Source organism: Micromys minutus (genome assembly GCF_963924665.1).
Source record: "Micromys minutus genome assembly, chromosome: 1".
Classification (NCBI taxonomy): domain Eukaryota; kingdom Metazoa; phylum Chordata; class Mammalia; order Rodentia; family Muridae; genus Micromys; species Micromys minutus.
In genome coordinates, this window is record NC_137969.1 from 155,495,592 (window position 1) to 155,516,240 (window position 20,649).

A 20,649-nucleotide genomic window follows, 5' to 3' on the forward strand; every position below is an offset into this window, starting at 1 on the left:
TCTCCAGCCCCTCTGCACTCTGGAATGATGGCTACACTGAATGGTATTGGAGTAAACTGTCTTTGAACACTGGGATGTATGTTCTCTTGGTTACTCTTTATGGAGTCTTGGGCTGTTCACCTCCCAGAAGAAGTTCTTTGAAAAATTATATACCTTTGGTTAGAAGCCAACTGAACAGGTTTCTGTCTGGTAAATGCAGTGTTAAGTTCCATCCCACTGAAAGTTCTACCTTCTCATTGACAGGCTGTTGCAGAGTACAGAACTGAGGATTTGGCTTCCTCTGTTCTTCAAACAAAATAAAGCCTTTGGAATTTGGAGAGGCTTTTGTTAGGAGCAGAACTCCGAGTTCTACATCATACCGAAGCTTAAAGATGTGTTTTGCAAATTCTTTTAATGCCTGCTATAGGAGACAGTTTATAAGGTGTATGAGGTTTCTAAGCATACATCCAAATAAAAATAAGGAATACTATCACAGCCAGCGATTAAAAGGATGACATTGATGGAGAAGGCCACAGGGAGTTCAAACATGGCAGCCTGCTTATAAATACTTCTAGAAGAGAGCTGTCCTCATCAGCCCTAGCTCTTCAGTGTTCAGTAAGGCCAACTAAATGCCCATGTGTCTACACAGTCAAATCACATTCTCTCTTGGGGTGCACAGAAGAGCTTATTAGCCTCAACATCTCGTTTGAGAGGCTAGCTGTAATAGTACATGAACTAAACTTGGAGCTTCCTTGAGAAACAGAAGTGATGGCGAGTAAGATGAGAGACTGCTCAAGTGGTTAGTGTTTTATACCGTGAAGGTAACTATTTGTTCCTTGGACCAACCACACTTGATAGATTCTTTTCCAGAGCTGTTACTATGTTTTTTTTAAAGACTAGAAAGCCTTAATCCACCTTTTCAATATTAGGAGAGTTCAAAAGACCCACAGCACAAAGGGACACTCTCACAGCAGAGGAATCAAAGGGAATGTGGAAGAATTCCAAAGCACCTCATTTCAGGAAGAAACAAGAAGTTAGGATCCCTGCCTACCATGTCCCCCAAGGTTGAGATTCTCATCATTGTACATCTAGCTGGGTCTCTAACCTCTGGAGCAGAGCCAGCAGAGCCAGCAGAGCTGTACTGCTGTTGTCTAGCTCTCTGACATCACGGCACTTATCCAGACAACTGTCTTATGGCATATTTGAAAGGTAGGTGGAGCTGCTGTGACCACGGACTGCACTCCAGCTAATCCTATTACTGCCAAAAAAGGGAGCCTCCGTGAGGAGTAGGGAACGGGACATCTGTAAGCAGGTCTTGGTTTACATGCTATTTCCTTCAACTGCAGGCCAGAGGACAGGAGGATTGTATCAGTTTCCTCTTCCTGGAAAGTGAGGAAAGTAACCCAACCTCACGGGCTGTTGAGAAAATGATACTGAGCTATGGGTGTAAAATACTCTGCACAGTTTCTGTATATAGTTCAACCAACTCACTGTTCCATGTGAGTGGTGGCCCATCCATGCATCTGGCTGCCCACAGGCTCCTGAGTACTGGCCTCGTCATCTCCAATCTATTTCTCTGAATAAAACCTTGCTTTAATTGGTGGCTTCCACTGCCTAAGCCTGCAGATAAAACCTGGAAACCTTCACACTTTGTGCATACTGGGATACACATGTGTGTGCAGGCTAGATAGCATCAAGTGCCTTCTTCAACCATCCCAGTCTTATCTTTTGAGACAAGATCTCTTGCTGAACCCAGAGCTCACTAGCTGGTTAAACTGGTTGGCCCTGAGCTTAGGGATCTGCCTGGTTCAGCCCTCCCCACCTCCACTTAGGGTCACTGACATATCTGACCATACCTAGCACTTTATGTAGGTGCTAGAGACTCAAACTAATGTCTTTATGTTTGCACAACCTTACTTTATCAGCTGAGTCATTTTCCCAGCCCAGAAACATTTTTATATCCCTGTATGCAGAGTCAAGCACCAAGTAAACGATTTCTTTAAATCTGTTTCTCCCCCTCCATCCTCTAGTAAAGACAGCTCTGGTTAGTTTCAATCATCGTTTGCCAGGATCGTCTTCCCAGGTCTTTGGCATGCCATTCCAAGCTGTCTTCTACAATACCAGAGGAATCTAATTTTCAAAGGCAAACATATTCTGCTTTCTTACCCCCCTCTTTCTTTCTATCCTTGGGATAAAGGCAAGCATTATGAGCCTGGTATGCAGTTCTGTCTGTGCTCTGGCCTCCGGTGACCTTTCCAACGGAATCTCTCACCACGCCCTGGGATCTACCAGACACTTGAGAAATGGGAGTCATTTGCAGTTCTTCACAAACACTTGACCATTTCTTCTGTCAGTATCTTTGTTTGCACTAATCCTCCTGCCTAAAGTGTTCTTCCAGCTCTCCTGCTTTAGGAAGTTGGGTGTCCCCACCCCAAGTTCCCATAATATCTGGTGTATACCTAGCGTCATACTTTAAAAGAATGTTTCATTGTTATGTTGTGTTCGTTTGGTTTCTGACACTGAGTCTCACTGTACACTTGTGATCTTAGCCCCTGAGCCTCCCAAGTGTGGGCACTACCATGTTGGCATGGCTTGTATGTTCATCTGCTCCAAGAATGTGAACCATTTCAGAGAAGATCCCAGGCATTCTGGCATCTCTGTGCCTTGAAAGTGCCTGAACCACAAGAAGGACAAATGAATGTGCAATGAGTGGATGCCTTTGCAGGTCTATCTGGAGGCCACAGGGAAAAAGGAAGAAGGAAGGGTTGGGAGAAGGGAAGGAAGAAGTAAGACAGTGTCTCTTAATCCACCTCAGTGCTGGATTTAAACTGAGGTCCTCATGCATAGTAGGCAGGCACTCTGACTGATATTTTCAACTCTATATTTCTTGATAACATGATCATGTATATAAAAATCCTAAGCAATCAACTAAAGGTCAACAGAAAAGCAAAAATAACTGCCTTCTGTGACAGCTCATGGTATTTAGAATAAGCTAACCTGGAACTCACTACGCAGCCTAGGCTGACTTGAAAGTCACATGGTTCACTGATATTTTTACAAAGATACTAAAGCAGTTCAGTGGGGGAAATGTGCTTTTCAACCAATGTTTCTAGAGTAATAATATATAAAATTACAATCATGTCCCTCACTTCACACCATACATAAAATTGAAGCTGATTATAGACCTACATTTATTAATTAAAATGATGAACTTTCTATAAGAAAACAACTTAACTAGTATGGGATCTCTACCTAATCATTCTACTATTGCTACTCAAAGTCTTGTGAGAAGTCTGGACTTCATAGTAATACTATCTCAAAAATTAATTGAATTTCGAAAAATTTGAATTGGATTATGTGCCTCAATTAAGCAGACTGAAAAATATTCATGTTCTATAAAATTAAGAAGTGCTAAAAAGAGACCTCATAAAAATTGTAAACTTAGTTTTTGGAAAGATGAAGTCAAACACACAAACAAACAGCTCTGTTAAAGTTTATAGGACACATTACTGAGAAATGAATCCCATCCACATTTGTAAAGAATTAAGCCATGGCTGGGGATAAGGCACCATGTTATAGCATTTGCACAACGTGCTGGAGGCTGTGTTTGATTCCCAGTGCAGGGGGAAGGGGGCTCAAAACTAAAAAATAAGATAATAACATGCCAATTAAAGACAGGGGAAAGATTTCAACAGATAATCCCACTTCCCATGAACTCCCTCGGATGGTTAGCACACACAGAGCTGCTCAACAGGGATGGGATATTAAAAATCCCAGGAAGTCTGTCATATCCCACAGCGGCTGAGAGTCGAGACTGAGGATGGTGCATTCCCTTACAGCGTGGGGTGGAAGCCGGAGTGAAGTACTGCACGGCTGAGTCAGATCCCTACCCCACAGTTAACCAAACAGGAGTAAAAGCACTGTCAAAACAGAGACTTCCCCTAAAGTTATATCCAAGGAGCACTATTCCTAATCACCAGCTACTGCAAAAAACAAACATTCACTATCTGAGGTGGAATACTACTTAGTAACAAACAATAATGAAACACAGAAGCCAGCATGTACAGACCTCAAAAACACACTACAGAAAACAAGAAAAACACCATATCCGTGTGGTTCTGTTATAAAGCAAATATTGTAAATTCCATAGTAAGAGAACTGACAAAGACACTCTCTCACTGCTGAGAACTCTATTCAAAGCTGACATAAAGATTGAATGGCTCATAGTCTAAATGAGGTCACTAGAAACTCTCTGCAATGTCAGGCACTTACTTACTGTAAGATCTTGTCTCCTTCAAGGGTGAGCTGATATTCTTAACAGTTTTTTTTTTTTTTTTTTTTTTAACTTAAGCAGATTTTCTTAACCATACCTTGAAAAGAGAAATAGATAGCGAAGCCCATAACTCAGGACCACTGCTCTTCTTCAGATTCAGGGATCCTGACTGTCTTGGATCCAGATCTGGACAAGCTAACCGAGAAGATAACGTGCGAGGCTCTGGAGCGATGGCGCAGTGGTCAAGACCACTGCTGAGCTTCCAAGGGATCTGGATTCAGTTTTCAGCACTCACATCAGCAGCTTAAAACTGGGTATAACTCCAGTTCCAGGAAACCTAACACACGCTGGACTCTGAGGTCACTTGCATGTATATGATGCACATAACCTCATGCGCACAAATAAACCTTTCAAAGAAGAAAGCATGTTTGAGACTGACAGGGAAGTTTAAAGGCAGATTCAGAATTACCTGATATTAAAGAATTAGCTATAAGAATGTACGATGCACACACTGTGTCCTTAAAAATCACTACTGATGGAGACACACGCAGATGCACACAGAAGTATTTACAGATGAGATGGGAGATACATACGGTTTACACGTGCTTCAAAACACTCCAGAACATTCTAAAAGCAAATAGGGAGTAGGCTTGGGTGGAGAAGCAGGAGACAAAGCTGCAGTGCAGGTGCTGTGTACATGAGAGTGCCTGGGCACCTGTGTTTACGCGTGCTTCCTTTCTCTATTGTCTGCAGCACTGGGACGTGATCTCACGCTCTTGCACATGCTTGGCGAGTGCTCTACCACAAGCTATCTAGTGAGCTTACTTTTTACTTTTTGAGATGGGGCTAAGTTGCTATCCAGGATGGTCTTGGATGTACACTATACTGGATCTATAGCATGGTCTTGTGGGTCCTTCCAGCCTCAGACTCCTGGAGTAGCTGGAATATAAGCTGTGTTTTTTAATTTTTGATTACATGTATATTTGGAGGGGGGCACATGTAGAGGGCAGAGGAACACGTTTGGGAGTCAGTTCTCTCTTTTTACCATGTGGAGATCAAATACTGGGATCAGGCTTAGTGGCAAAGAGCCATCTTATCTGCTGCGCCATCTTGCTGGCTTGTTCTTGTTTGTGAGGAGTTGGGCTCACAGCAGAGCCACTGCACTCAGCTGAGAAAACAGTGAGTGCATAGGGAGCACACCCCTTGCCACAGTTCAACTCCTGCCCTTGTCCTGGACCGGGGTGACTGACATATCTGCATAACCTCCTGGATCTGGACCTAACTGGATCTTGCAGGCCCCTTTGGACTCTGTGTGACAAACCATTATTAGCCACATTCACTGTCTAAGCTAAGTTTCTGATGCTTTAATTCCTTCATTAAACCATGTATTTTGTTCTTTCCATGGTCAGAGTGAATTTTTATCTCAAGTTTGTATACTTGTTTCTCAGGAAGAGATCACAACCTGCCACCATCAAGGAACAACTCTGCCTTCATATTCTGCTGCCCTCAGCTAGAATGTCATCTCTGGAGAGGTCCACTCATCCTTCAGAAATGACAGGACATGCCTGTTTGTGGGGCTTGACACTGACATTCTGCTCCTGCTGTTGGGGCTTGCAGATTTGTCACGACGTTCTGAAAGAGTTTGAAAGTTGTCACACATACTTGGGGACACTGCCAATGGAAGTGTCATAATGTAGCCATGGGTCAGTTCCAAGATTTAAATGGTAGCTGTCACTTAATCTTGCTGTGCAGTATACCTTTTGCCACACAGGGTAAAACTCGTAATTACTCACAAAAGCATGTTAGGAGGATTAAGTATCATAAGATACCAAAGCACTGATCAGAGTGTCTGGGGCACAATCTACCTGGAGTCTCTGTTAATACAGTTGACTATTATTATCAACAACCATAGGTCTGCACCAAAAGCTGCCTGTAAGTCATCAATGTGGGTAGCTTTTTAACGCTAACTATACAAAAATCATTTCATTCAAGGAGACCAATACCCTAAGTTATTCTGAAAGTGGCTTTCTTTCTGAGTAGGAGGCCTACTTTGGTTACAACTTCTTAATTGGAAAGTAGCCTAGTACATTTTGGAGTCAAAAATCACCAAAACTTTTCAGGAACTTTGATCAGAAAAATTCACTTTCGAAATTACTTACTTCAATGGTTACCATGAAGGAGAACTGTACCACAGGTACAAGGGACACAGAACACAAATCACTGCCCCAACTGCAGGTCTGATTCACAGCTCCCTTCTCAAAAGACATCCCCTGGATCTCTAAAAACGGTGTTATTTAAGTCTAAGAATTCACAAGACAAGAATATTACCCAGGAAGATTTGTGAACGAAAATTTCAACCCAGTGCCAGAAGTTGCAAATAGGCTCTTAGAAAGTGAACTCTAAAGAAGAAAGAAGTTTCAGTTTGAGTCAAAGTAGTGATGGTGGTTGCCACAGGGCCAGAGCTCTGAGCTGTGAACCTGGTGAGGAAGGCATGCTGCATGTGTAACTGAGTCCGGTCGGGTTACCCCATCTCCTTCACAGAAGTCCTGGGCTAAAACAAATCAAAGTGTGTGAGCTAGTTAAAAGGCCCAGGAGTCCTACATAAACAAAGAGGCACTGGAGAGATCCCCTCTCATTCCCCCGCATTCTCTTTTCCCCCTTTTTATTGAACATTCTCTGTATTTACATGTTATCCCCACACTCTTTAGCACACTGAACAATAGAAGGAACAGAAAGGTTCTATTTCTTGCTAAAATCAACTAGTTCCTCTTGCTCTCATAGTTTTTAATACTAAAAATGATTGCATTAAACTAAGAATATCACATGAGAAGTAAATATGCCAATCTTACGCAGACTTGTGGCTGTAAAGCTTTGGTTTAAAACACGCCATTATGGTTCCCACACTGAGTCATTTTACCAAGTCTGATTTGTTTAAACACATTCATTAATATCCATAAAATTGTGATTTGGACCCCAAACAATAACGCACTTTTGAGAAACATCACAGCTTGGGGCTTACTGAACTACCTGGTAGGCACCTTTTTTGTGCCTGCTAGATTATGCCACAGGGCACACAGCTTCTGCAGACAGCACTGTGCTCAGGGTAGAGGCAGCTGAGAGAAGGCCTTTACTCTTAGCGGTGGCGACAGTGTGACCCCATACAAGAAATTTGCTGCGCTCTATTAGGAATCACACAACTGGACAAAAGCAGCGTGGAAAGGGTATTTGCAGAAATTACAAGCCTCCGGTCTTCACTTCCAAATGCAAAAGCTCTCTTGATTTCTACATTTTTGGCCTCGGTTACGTAAAGGGTTGTTCCAGTAACTAGCAGAGTTTAGTCTGAAGTTGTCAAGTTTCTTGGACTTCATAAATATTAAGTTGTGCTAGAGACTGGGCCCTTTGAGAAACAATACTTGTATCCTTAATATAAGCTTTGGAGCTGCAGATGGAAGAAGGAAGAATGTACAAGTGAGAACACAGACACACAGAGAAGATAGGTGATGAACCAGAGAGACCCTAGGAACCCCTGCATCCCCCATGGCAACTGGAGGGGAGCTGCCCAAGTCTCAGGGGAGGACACAATCGTGTACAAAGAGGAAATCCTTTCTTTTACAAATGAGACTGTTATACAGACATCTGTAATGCGCTTACAGCTAACATACCCTCATATGACAGACACATGGGGCAATTACTAGTACAAACAGTGAGGGGGAGGCAGAGCTCTGCATCCTACTAGCTTTAAATCGCTATTAATTTGAAGGAGACTGTGTCAAGCCAAAGGTGCACATGAAAATCTTGAGAACCTACTACTAAGAAAGTATCTAAGCAGCAGCAATCACAAAAAGAAACCCAAATGCCTAGACCATGGTGTCCCAGCTGCCTGGGGCCTTCTGCAGACCTCCTTCCACACAGGTTTCATTCTTGGCTTTTCAATAGTCTGCCCATTAAAGTCTTGGGTGCGATGTCACCTCTGGGAGAGACCTTGCGATCACACTGAAAGACTTCTACTGAAGACTTGACTCTGCCATCACAGTTCTAGTCCCATCTGGAATGTATGCACTCAGATTTGCTTGTGAGCATTACTATATTTCTACATCACTGACATCTAAGTGGGGAGCCAGAAAACACTGTGTTTAGAGCAGCGTACAGCTGTAGTTCACCTTTGCCTGATCTTATCAACTAGACGGGCTGGCACCCTTTCTCTGCCAAGGGTAAAGTGACAGGTTGTAGTTCATGTAGACCATGCACCTCCTCCACTGCACATTCTTTTCCTTTTCTCTTACTTTTGCTGCTTCCTAACAACCTTGTAAAACCATGGGGCACTCTTCTTGGCCGGGGTCCTACATAAAAACAGGCTGTGGCCAGGCTACAGTTGTCTAACTCCTGTGCTACACTACTGGGCAAGCCTCGGGATGCACGTCTATCCACAAACACCTAAGCAGAGCATTGAACATACAGAAACTGCACACAGCTGACCTGACAGACCATTGAGAGAAGAGAAAAATGGACAGACAGACTACAGTTGACAGACATCTCCTCGAGAGATACAGCACACTGTCCGGACCAGCTCTACAGCGATTTACAGATACTGGAAAGACAGCTTGTCATTCATAGCTTTCACCCACTTCTCCCTTCAAGTCCCAATCTCAACTCAGCCACCATGAGCCACATGCTGCTGCTTGCTGCTGCCTAGGACCCATAAAGCGGGGAGGTGGCTTCTCCAGGCTGCTGGTGCTCTGTGTCGTTGGCATACCTTTGTTGCCCTGTGGGTTCCATCTACTACCAGAGGTAAGAATAACTTGGCAGACATGGAGAGACCTGCCCAACCACTGCAAGTACGTGTCAAATAGTGGCCAGGAAACCTCTCCAACAATTTCTGGGGGAGAGAGCATGCTTCTCCTGCTGTGGTTTATGACTCCAGATACAGATCAAAGATGAGGAGAGGAAGGAGAGAGCAGCTGGGAAGGCCACACTAGATATTCAGAAATAAAAGAATGTTGTGGTGCCACGGCATAGCCTGGGGAGCCCAGACTGTGGACAGCATCTCTTAAGGCATTCTTGCTTCTGAACATCCCAACAGTCTGAGGTCAGCACCAGACTGGAGAGGGGTGCCTTTCCTCTGGTCACCCCCAGGCTTAGTGAGCACAACAGCTGTTCTGCTGACACTGGCTTGCTGAGCTGGGAGAACCCAAGGGCGCAGAAGGAGGCAGAGAAAGAAGCCGTTCATGTCGTGCTAGGTCTCCAACCTCCATGATGTTGTGGAGCCACCCACGGGAGACTGGCTCTCTCTCGAGGTGCTCCCTTCCTCCTCTTTCACATGTTGAGAGCCCAGAATAATTCACTGCCGTGTTCTTTCTCAAGTCCCTGCCACCCCATATTCACCTCCCATTTTCATAACGGGGAAAAATAAAGAGGAACAAATGGTCCCCTGGGCGTTGGAACCAAGCAAGCAGATGCTTCCAAAGGAAGGTAAGTGTCAGATGTATAACCGTGTGGCTGAGGAAAACATATTATCTAACCAAGCTTCAGTGTGCTGCAGCAGGTCCTGAGTCTTAGATAAGAACCAGGCAATGGATGGGAAGGATGTGCTTAAAGGCAGGCGGTGAGTTAGAGATGCAGAAGGAAACAGCATCAAAGGCCAGAAGAGTTGTGACACTAAGGGACAAAGGAGTGAACAGTCTGAGGAGGAAAGGTGTGACAGTTTGGGAAAACATTTTGGGAAAAACCAAATGAAACCCCAGGTTTTAAGGCAGCCATTCTAAGGAGGGCCTGAGGAGTGTGTTTGTGAAGAAGGCAGTCACAGCTAAAATCTGATAGGGTTGCAATCTTGCTATATAGCTTGGTGAAAAAGGAGTGATGAGAAATACTGGACACACACTGCCAGGGAGACCGTATTCTGCAGGAAACACAAAAGCAGTAGTGACCCCTGTGTACTGAAGGTACTGACAAAGGACTGCCAGGAGCCATGATGTAAGTGTTCTTTTATCCTGAACACCACTGCAAGCAGTGACTTGCTCAGTAACTAGTAGGGTTTGAATATGGTTTGTCCCTTTAGGATTCTTAGGCTAGATGCTGGTTCCCAGTGCAGTGCTATTAGGTTGTAGAATCTTTGAGGTCAGGCCTACAGGAAAGTAGTTACAGTGTTGGGGTACATGTTGGGCGGGATCAGTGCCATTCTCATGGGAATGAATCGTTCCGAAGCTGAGACACATATTACATTGGACATTCGGATGCAGCAGGTTCCTTTTATATTTTGCTGCCATACTATAACCCAGAATGTAAGACTCTGGACTATGAGCTATACAAACCACCTGTTTTCTAAAGTGCCTATCCTCGGGTATATTGTTATAGTAACAGGAAGTGGACTAATACATGCCATTTTGAGTTGCATGTTGGAAAAAAAGATTAGGACTAAGGAATGTGAAGAGTATATTTTTCCTTTATGCCTGATATGGTTGGACATCAACTGAAAAAACATGACTAGGAAATAGAAGTTTCAAGAAAAATATCTGTCCTGTCAGGCTACTTCAAGATGAAGGAGCTGCTTAAGTATCTATTCAGTTTACTGCCGGGCTGTCTGCAGCCACTCTGGTGGCACCCAATACCACTACTACCATCAGCATTGGAGGCAAAGTGTAGACTCCTGAGGATGAGTTAGGCTAGGACAATCACATCAGGCAATGTGTTCAAGTCCCGAGAGATCATCTGAAGCTGCAACTGGGACCTGGGTATTAGGTAAGAGAAGTCATCATTTTGAGACTTTTTTTTCCCAGTGTACTTTTAATTGTGGGGTAAACATCATATAGGAATGTGTGCAAGAAACCTAACATCAGCTTGCCCATCCACCATGCACGTTTGGAAAAACTAAAGCAGAAGGAAGCCTGACCTAGTGATCTGAGCAAGGTGTAGCTGGAGGCACACCCAATCTGAAGCTCTCTTTCAAATTGTTTATCTGCACACTTAGTTAATACAAAAATGCCTTTTCCAGATTTAATTTTCAAAAAGAAAATGCCCTTATGCAGAATGTGCTGCCAAGCAGGAGCATAATATGAAGCACCATACAAGCTGGGAATAGCACTGAGAAGGGAAAAGAGCCATCCTCAAACACACAGCCAGCTCTCCACAGGCTTTGTGAGGACGTCCACATAAGGCTCCAAAGCTTCCTCCCAGCTTGTGGACATTTAGGGGTTCGTCTTTTACCATTTGCTGGTATGAAATCAGGTTTCAAAAAAAAAAAAAAAAAAAAAAAGTGAAAACTCTTCCAATCTAAAATTACAAACAGAAACATAAGGTGGCTGGGGAAGAAACTCCAAAGTCAGTATTGTTTGACACCATCAATGGAAGATCAGAGCATCCCTCTTAATACGAATTAGAGATATAAGGAATTTCTGCCTCTGCAAGAAGCCAGCTCAAGCTGGAAAAGCAGGAATCCCTTGGCAGTCGAATTAAGCAAAAAAACATTATACAGCAAATTGCCAAAGAAAGGGGGGTTTAGTTGATGGGCGACTTACACCTGATGCCGCAAGACAATGGCTCCTCCACACAAAGAGCTACAATCTAAACCATCCACAAGAAAGAGATGGACCAGTGATTACTGACTCACTACTGATTGATTCTGTAACAACCATTTACATATGACTACAATGTGGAAAACCACCAAAGGCTACTGGGGAAGCACACAACACTGCCTCCTATGTTCTATGTTGCTTATCACTAGCCTAAGTCAAGGACTTTTCACTTACTAGTGACCAGAAGATCAAAGTGAGTCTGCTCTCAGCAATGAAAATGTCGAGACCTGACACAGGATACATATTTTCAAACAGAAACTGTATGTTGACAATGGTGACATTTTATATTTTCAGTTGTGAGGGGCTGTCCTGGCACAGAAGGACATTAGAACTGTTAGCTGATCATTGGACCCTTCATCCACTGGGACAGTGAGAAATGTCTTGTCAGATGTCTTCTGTGGAGCAACATCCCCTTAGTGTGTGAGAAACAATGGTTTGGAGAAAATATGACCTCACTATAAATATTCACATAGTAGAATAAAAGGGACCACGTCAAAGCACCAAAGGTTCTCCCATTGATGATCACAGCACAACTTTCCCAAGCACAGCATACTCACTGTGCACAGCAACAGCATACTCACTGTGTACCAGGAAACAAAACTCTTTCCACATCAGCAGCAGAGTGAGTTTTGTGAAGCCTTCTGCATCGTATTCCACGACACCTCTATGTAAGAAAACACACACACAAACCCTCAATAAACATTAGGTTCAAAAGCCATGGAAGTTAAGACTATTTAACAGGCATTTGATCACAGACAGACCTAAGACGCATAAGCACCAAGAGGGCCTCGGGTTGGAATGACAGCACTGAGCTTCTTGTTACAGCTCTGCCATTTGCTACTGTTTACGACCTCCCTCCAATCTCTACATCTTTGGAGATGTAGCTTCCTCATCTAGCAGGAAATTATGATATTGGTAAACTTTTTAATAGTACTGTGAAAAGTTGACCAGGGTAAACCATGAAATGGAAACATTAGTCATCAGTTATGAGTAAAAAGGCAAACTAAGAAACCAGCCCATTAGGCATGGTGTCACATGCCTTTCATCCAATATTTGGGAGGCAGAGGCAGGTGGACCTGTGTATCTCTATGAATTTGAGGCCAGCCTAGTCTTCATTGCTGTCCCACAGCTGGGCTACAAAGTTAGACCCTCTCTCAAAACAAAACAAACCCAGGTTGTAGATGACATTATCATACCAAATGTCATCTGACTACTTGAATAGTGAGTTTAAGTCTCACTTTACCCAGGGACTAAACAAGGATGATCCTGACAGTATAATTGAGATTGTACAGGAATTCTTGCATTGGTACCATTGCTTCTATCTTCCTGACAAAGCAGCAACATCACTGGGAAGTTCTGTTGGGGGTGTCAAGAGACAACAGCTCCTCACTTGCTGAGAGGGCTGGCAGAACCTGGTAAGCTCTCCTCATCAATTTCTGACAAGATCAGAGTGCCCAAAGGATGCTGTCATACTGTCCATGAACTGGTGAACAGAAAATACTCAAGTCACACAAGGGAGTCCCTGCAGCCTTAGCGATATCTCCTCCTGACTGGTCAATGATATTGATGACTCCCAGTTTAATACAGGGACATTTCAGGAAACTTACAGAAACTAAGATACCAAGGACCAGGTGATCTGCTCAAGGATGGCATGTTTATCATCCAGAACTGACTTAAGCCAAAGATTCTGCCTTATGAGTGTAAATTAACCCAACACTGTAAAAGTGACATCTGAACTCTTTACTCGCCTTTTTCATAGGCAAAACCAAAATATAATTCCTCTGGGCCTAAACACATAATATGGTAATACAGTGGTAATCACTTGTAATTTAGTAACTACATACAAGTAATGCTATGTCATGATATGTGCATAATAAAATATGCAAAGTGTTTATAAAAAGAGAGTCACATCAGGAACAAATGTAAATTTATTTTCCTACTTTCCTTATGCCCCAATGGATGTGGGTAGCCCTCAGGGTGTGTACACTCCATTCTGGAGGTCACTGTGCTAGTGTCTACATTTTGAGGCCCAGATGGCCAGGATAATATACTCAAAATTTAGATTACTAGTATTTATTACCACTATTGTATAACAGTGCTCTCTCAAAATGTTCGTCAATAAAGCTGAAAATAATTTTAACTCTGAAATTCTTATACAAAAGACAGACCTGTGCTATGGTGTGAGGTCACATCACCCTTGGTCTCATCTGCTCTTACTTACTCTTCACTTATGTGAAATGAACATATTTCTCTAGATGTATTATTTTCTGGAATAAGGTGGGGCCTAGAATCAGATCACTGAATCTTTGGTACCAAACTTGGGGCAGAGGGTTCCACCTTTACAGGCTGTGAGGAAAGCACGCCGGTGCCTGAGTAAAAGCTTCTAAGAGCCTGACAGCATGGAGAAGAAATAGGGCTGGAGCAGCATGGCCTCTGGCATCCAGGGGAAGGGCAGTGCACAGGGCAGCAGTGGGAAGAACCATTCTGCCCCCACCCCTCACAGTCACAGGCTTCCCAGATCTCTTTGGGGCCATCTTCTAACCCCTTCTCTGACGCTGCACTCATCACTGTGAGGTGTAATGTTAGGTTTCCTTCGCATCTAGGTCTGGGGAAGTGTGACGCCTGCCTTGCTGTCCCCTCTTCTACACATGGATGTTGCTGAGTAACTAAACTTCCAGGTGTCAGGGCTACCTACAATAAAATGTGTTTATAAAGTGCCCTATATATGTCATTAGTTGATGGGACAACCAAAATGTGGTATACATAGACAATGGAGTTTCATTTATCCACAAAGGAGAATGAAATCCTGCCACTAGGAGGAAAATGGACAAACTGGAAATCATTAAACAAAATAAAGCAGACTCACAAAAGACAAATGACATGTTTTCTCCAAAAAGTGGAATCTACATTTCGATATGGTTGTGTAGGTCATGAAAGCAGGCAGGAAAGCAGGAGAAGGGAGGAAAGTCTGTGGAAGAATCTAGTGTTGGGATACATGTGACATAAAGGGAAATAGAGGCCATTGGGGATGGGGAACAGGAACAGCGAGGAAAGACAGGGTATGGGGAGAGTACTCAGAACGGGGACGGGGAGGGAGGGAGGGAGAGAGAGAGAAAATAAGAAAGAGAAAGAGAAATGCAGAATGAAACCTGTTACTTATATGCCAACTTTAAGTTAAAAAAATCATAGCCAAAAAAAAAAAAAAAAAAAAAAAAGAAAAGAAAAGAAAAGAAAAAAGAAAAAGAAAGAAAGGAAGGAAGAAAGAAAAGCAAAGCAAAGCCCTGGCAACTAGGAGACAGCAGAGGTGAAAGTACAGAATGAGCCCCAAGCTTCACAAGAAGCCTGCTCTACACCCATGATGGCTTCAGAGAACACTACCACGGAGGCTGCGGTTGGGAGAACAGTGCTGCTCGGAGAGCATAGTCAGTTCTATTATTTGCTCAAGAATGCTAAAGTTCTAAGCAGCACAACCAGAGTGTAAGAGGAAGAGCATCTCATGTGAGAGCCGAACACACTGTTGGTACGTGGCGTAAACAAGGTAGAACTTACGTGCCAAAGTGACTGAGAAAAGCGGCAATGTATTCTCTTCTTTTGTGATAGCCTTGAATCACATATTGGACCTGGAATGGGAACCAAGCTGGGGTTAGTACAGAAAGACTGACAATGCCCTATTATGAAGAACTGGGAAGACTCAGAGAAGCAGAAGGATCAAAAAGTGAACAGCCATACCCCACCCTATATTCAACAACTGTGAGTATTTTGCCTAGCAGCTTCATCCAGCTGTCTACCTACCTACCTATCAACCTGTCAATCAATCCTGCTGAAACATTTCAAAGAAAATTAGAGACATCCTGATGGTTCACCCCAAACACTTCATTTAGTATGCAACTCCAAAAAGGGCAGACATTCTCTGTAGAAAGCCACAAGTAAAGCTGTCACACTTAGCAGGTTTAGTGAGTATTCTGATGTCATGGGCTACTCTGTCCACATCAGCTCTTCTTCATTGCCTCCAAAACACTGTTTTCAAAATAGTTTAATTCAGAGTTAGAAATGTAATTTGTTTATATATTTTTAAAATCTTTTAATTGCATAATAACAATATATATGTTTCATATATGGCACATACAAACACTTTCTGTCTGTCCATACTAGCAGGCATAAATGGCGTTACCTTTCAGAGTTTGGGTTAGAGTTCTTACAGACTATCTCAGTTTTCTGTTTCTCTTGCCCTCTGTATTTTTCTATACATTGGAATTTAGAGCTGACAGTATTATTAGATTAGGTTAATGTTTTTTTGGCAAGAAATCTTCCTAGGTAATACTGGACTTCATTATTTGGTTAAACAATTCCATTGTAAAGAGATTCTCTCCCCATAGTGAGAAAATGCCACAGAATACAGGCACACACACACAATACACACACACACACACACACACACACACACACACACACACATTATACACCCCACTTCTCAGTACGATCAACCTATAAATGCACTTCTCTTTTTTAAAAAAAATTTTTAATGTGCATTTGGTGTTCTGCCTGCATGTCTGTGTGACATACATCCACTGAAACCTGAGGCCCAGACAGTTGTGGGCTGCCATTCGGTTGCTGGGATTTGAACCTAGCTCCTTTGGAAGAGCAGCAGTCAGTGCTCTTCACTGCTGAGGAAACTCTGTAGCCCCGGACAGGTGTAGCTCTTGAAGAACACAAAGACCTCGTTTCCCGTCATACATTCATCTAATAGTTTGAGTATCAGTCGGAATATTCTTGTCTGATTTATTTCATTTGGGGTTGAAAAATGTTGATCTAAAAAAGTTCTATTATTCCTTTTGCATTTATGAGAAGACATTCTTTATAAAGAGATGTCATTAAGTAGGGCTTTTTGGTTATCTTGAACTCCTAGTGAAAGGGTAAGATTAATTAAAAAGGTAACATAATACTTTATTCTTTCAAAAATCTTAATATTCAGAATGAGAAGTATTACAATAGGTGATTTATTTTGCATTTTTGTATATCCTTGTTAGCACAAAATTGACAGTTTCTACAAAAAAATGTTAAGTCATTATGCTAGGCAGCTGAAAGTTATTTATTTCTACAACTTCTACCATTAAAACATATATATATATATATATATATGTATATATCACTGTAGCTGAAAAAAAGAACAAGAGAGACCCTCCCAAAACTGTTTAGATTGGCTGTAGCCACATTATTGTGTTCCCATGGCTAAGGAGGGCTCAAGATAAAATACTTGGCATAACCTTGACACGAGTGGTCCTGATAGCCAGGCTCTACCTTCGAAACGTAAAAAAAATTCTATTTATATAACAATGGTTTATGTCAATTTAGAGAAACACGGCTTATTCTGCAGGCTTAATGCAGGATCAGATGTTATTTTCAGAAAAGAAAAACAGATGATAAGTTTGCTTAAGTGGCTTTGTTTAAAAAAGGGATGAAAACAGTTCTGTGTACTTGATTTTAAAAACAGAAAAGCATTTTAACAGAAACCCACAACAAAACTGGCTATAAAGATAGATTCCGATGTAATTATGGAAATTCATTTGAAGATGCTGCTCCTAAAAGCAGCCCAGGCTGTCCTAGTTTAGAACAAACAGAGGAACACCAATTTTAAAGACAAGTAAAATTAATGAAAGGGAACCAGATAAGAAAAGCGGATTGATTCTTATATTTCTGAGAAAACCATACCTTTTTTTTTTAGGAAAATGTATGACTAGAAATTAATCTCGATTGGGGAGCTTTAAAAAGGCTTTTCTTCTCAGTTCTGGAAGACACAATTTACATTTTTTCCCACAATTCTGGGACACAGATTTGAAGGCATTGCAAAGCCCCAAAATGTAAATAAAAATCTGCCCTCCTCTCTGGCTTAGAGGGGAGCAGCAATGGGGACGGGTGTCCCAGTAGAAGCCACCACTCCAAGGAGCTAAGTGCCTTGGAATCTGGGCCAGTCCCACACACTGTAGTCCTGCCAGCTTTCAGATTCCCTGACATTTAAGAAATAATACTAAAGCCTCTGAAATATTATTGTTCTTTAAAAATGTCCTACATAGAGATGAGCTATCTTCTGAATGAGAGAGATAAACAAAAGATCTGTTTTCCCAGCCAAAATGAACGAGTCAACAGGAGGAAAGAAAATAGCACTTTGGCAATTAAACCAACTGAGTCACAGTCCATGTGGGAGGGAAAGAGTCAGGGTGACTAGTGTGTTAATATCTCTCTAGTTTTTGGCTAAATATCAGGGTATAGATATTAACAAGTATATTTGCATGCTTTTGGGAAATAGCTGACTGCCACCAAACTGGGGAAAGCTTTACATAATCTGATGTGGCAGGTAGACGGCCAGCTCACCCAGAATGCTTGCCCCTTGAGGAGCAAAGCCTCTGGGCAACTGCTCCCAGGCATGATGAGAATAAAATCCAGACAATTAATGGGTGAGAGAAGAAAGCAGAGAGAACGTAAGGCCGTTTTAAAGAACTGTCTTGACGTGAGCTGGCTGCAGACACGTGTATACACCAGATGACTGGGGAGCAGGGTTCACGAACGAAAACTGTTAGAATGCACACGATGTATCCAGATGCATGTAGGGATATGGGAAACCTAAGTGACGATTAAATCAGCACGTGTGAAGGGAAGTGATAGAGATCAGATAAGCAGAAAAGGGGAAGGAAGAGGACAACAAAGAAGGAGAAACATGGCTGTCCTTCAGAGTAGGCCAGGGAGAGCTGAAGAGCAGACACAGTCTGAGGTGTCTGGAACACACATGGCCTGGCAGCTGTAGCAGAGGACTGGAGGCAGGGCCTCTCAGCAGACACAGGGCAGGGACTTGCTTTTACCTTGTTGGTGAGCAGGTGGCATACTTGAGGCACATAATCAATGAGACATCCTCCTCCTGGAAAAGCTGGAATATGAAGAGCCGAGGAGCCTCCGAGTGCGCTGAAAGGACAAGAGCAAAGGACCTTGTCTTAGGGCCAGGGCATGATACCCCAAGCAGACCTGGCATCTCACCCACTCTGACCACCTGCTGCCAAGGGTTAATGAGAATGGGAATAAGGCCTTCATGCAATGATTAAATGTGATTAAATGTCTGTATGCTAATTCAGTTTGTTGCATTAACAAGTTACACATCATAGAGAACAACTATGATCGACTAAGATCATATCACACTGCAGTATAAACCTGCCACTTCTACCTGGCCCAGGGAAGTATCTGAGCAGTGGCGGGCAGACAGTATTTAAACACATTTTTATGCTCACACTGTTGATTTAGTTCTGGACAAAGAAGAAAAGGTTTTCATCAAACACCAGACCTGAGCCACAGGGAACTGGACAGCCAGTTCTAGAGTTTATTCTACTGTAAGAGCACACAAGACAAAGGGACAAGAACACACAAGAGGATGCAATCAATATTCACTGATTCAATCACCGATACACAGTATTGATCCTGAAACAGTTGCCAGAACTTTCACACAGTGAAACCTTTCCACAGAAATTGAATGCACAACGACAAAAAGAAACAGTTTAGAACTTCGCAGGAATCTCACCCTTCGTCTTTCCTCCCCTCCCCGTGTTGCTTTTCTTTTTGTTTTATTTTAATGCGTACGTTTCTATACCATCTGTAACTCCCCCTGGAATACACTGGGAAATAACAATGTGCTGATTTATTGTACAAGTCTCCCAGCTCCAGTATGTGAGCGAAGGAGAGGATGTCACAGCAACTACCTGGAAAGTCCTTTCCAAAGAGTGTAGGGCAGGGTGACTCAGTCTAGGGCTGTGACACAGTGGACACTCTGAACTCCAAACACATTTTCTCTTGACTGCAGATTTTTTAAATTAATTTTCCTGGTAAAGGTGAATTTTATGTTTGCTATGGGAATAAAAAATCCCAACAAGCAAAGGCAGATGATGGGAGGGGTTGGAGACAGACTGAAAATACTTAGTCCTAATGTTGTAGACTCAAATGACTCCAGACACTGAGAGCAGCGGCTTGTGCCACAGAGTGCTGCCTACAGACCCTCGGCGCTCTGCATCTGCCCGAGACAGAGTCCAGGGCCTCCCTCAGCGTGGGTACTGGAAGAGGGCAGGAGAAGTGCTGCACCCTGTGAACTGGGGGCCAGCTTTCTGCCCTTGCCTCTAACACATAAGGCACACTCTCCATCAGGTTCTAATGGCTCCACTAGGTTAGAAAACAGATCAAGAAAAGAGTCTAATATTTATTCCCTGTGATTACTGGTTTAATGTAGAAAAATAAAGAAAACACCAAGATCCCAGCTACTCACAGCTTACCTAGAGAAATAATCCCCGACATTACAGATTCCAAAAAAGTAAACTAATCTAAACAGTTCCCTGGAATCAACTGACTGCAACGGGCTTTTGGCTTGTATAAAACATTATAGGATAGATCTTTAATCATTTGTTAAGTTATATAAAAGAAAGTAGTCTGTAGGCTATCCTCTGAATCAATCTCTCTCATCTGTCAATCAATCAATCTCTCTATCCACCCATCCATCCATCTCTCTCATATTCTGGAATATGGCCATAAATAAAAATTTCTTCTGGTGGAAGGAAGTGGAGGTGTGAAGAAATGTAGAGGTTTGCTGCCAGGCCCAACTCTCTGATTATTCAAGTGACACTTTTTGCTAGCTGTTCCTTCTCACTGTCCACTTTAGCTTTCCCCACAAATCTAGGATCACTGTACCTTTACAGGGGAAGGAAGCCAGGCTTGGAGGACACAGGAAATGACCCAAGGCTTGCACAACTCATCAGTGGGAAAAGTAAGATTAGAAGGCAGGTCATTAGAGTCCCTGATATT

General features: G+C 42.7%; 1 protein-coding gene across 1 annotated transcript in view; it reads right to left on the reverse strand.

The window, feature by feature from the left end:
* The window catches only part of BABAM2 (BRISC and BRCA1 A complex member 2), a 357,467-nt gene that overhangs the window by 54,205 nt on the left and 282,613 nt on the right, over nucleotides 1-20,649 (reverse strand). Inside the window, exons 8-10 of the mRNA XM_080918718.1 lie at nucleotides 18,675-18,774; nucleotides 15,370-15,440; nucleotides 12,402-12,484 (exon numbers count right to left, since the gene is read on the reverse strand). Of these exons, the coding sequence (XP_080774844.1) occupies nucleotides 12,402-12,484; nucleotides 15,370-15,440; nucleotides 18,675-18,774 (254 nt within the window). The remainder of the gene's footprint in view (nucleotides 1-12,401; nucleotides 12,485-15,369; nucleotides 15,441-18,674; nucleotides 18,775-20,649) is intronic.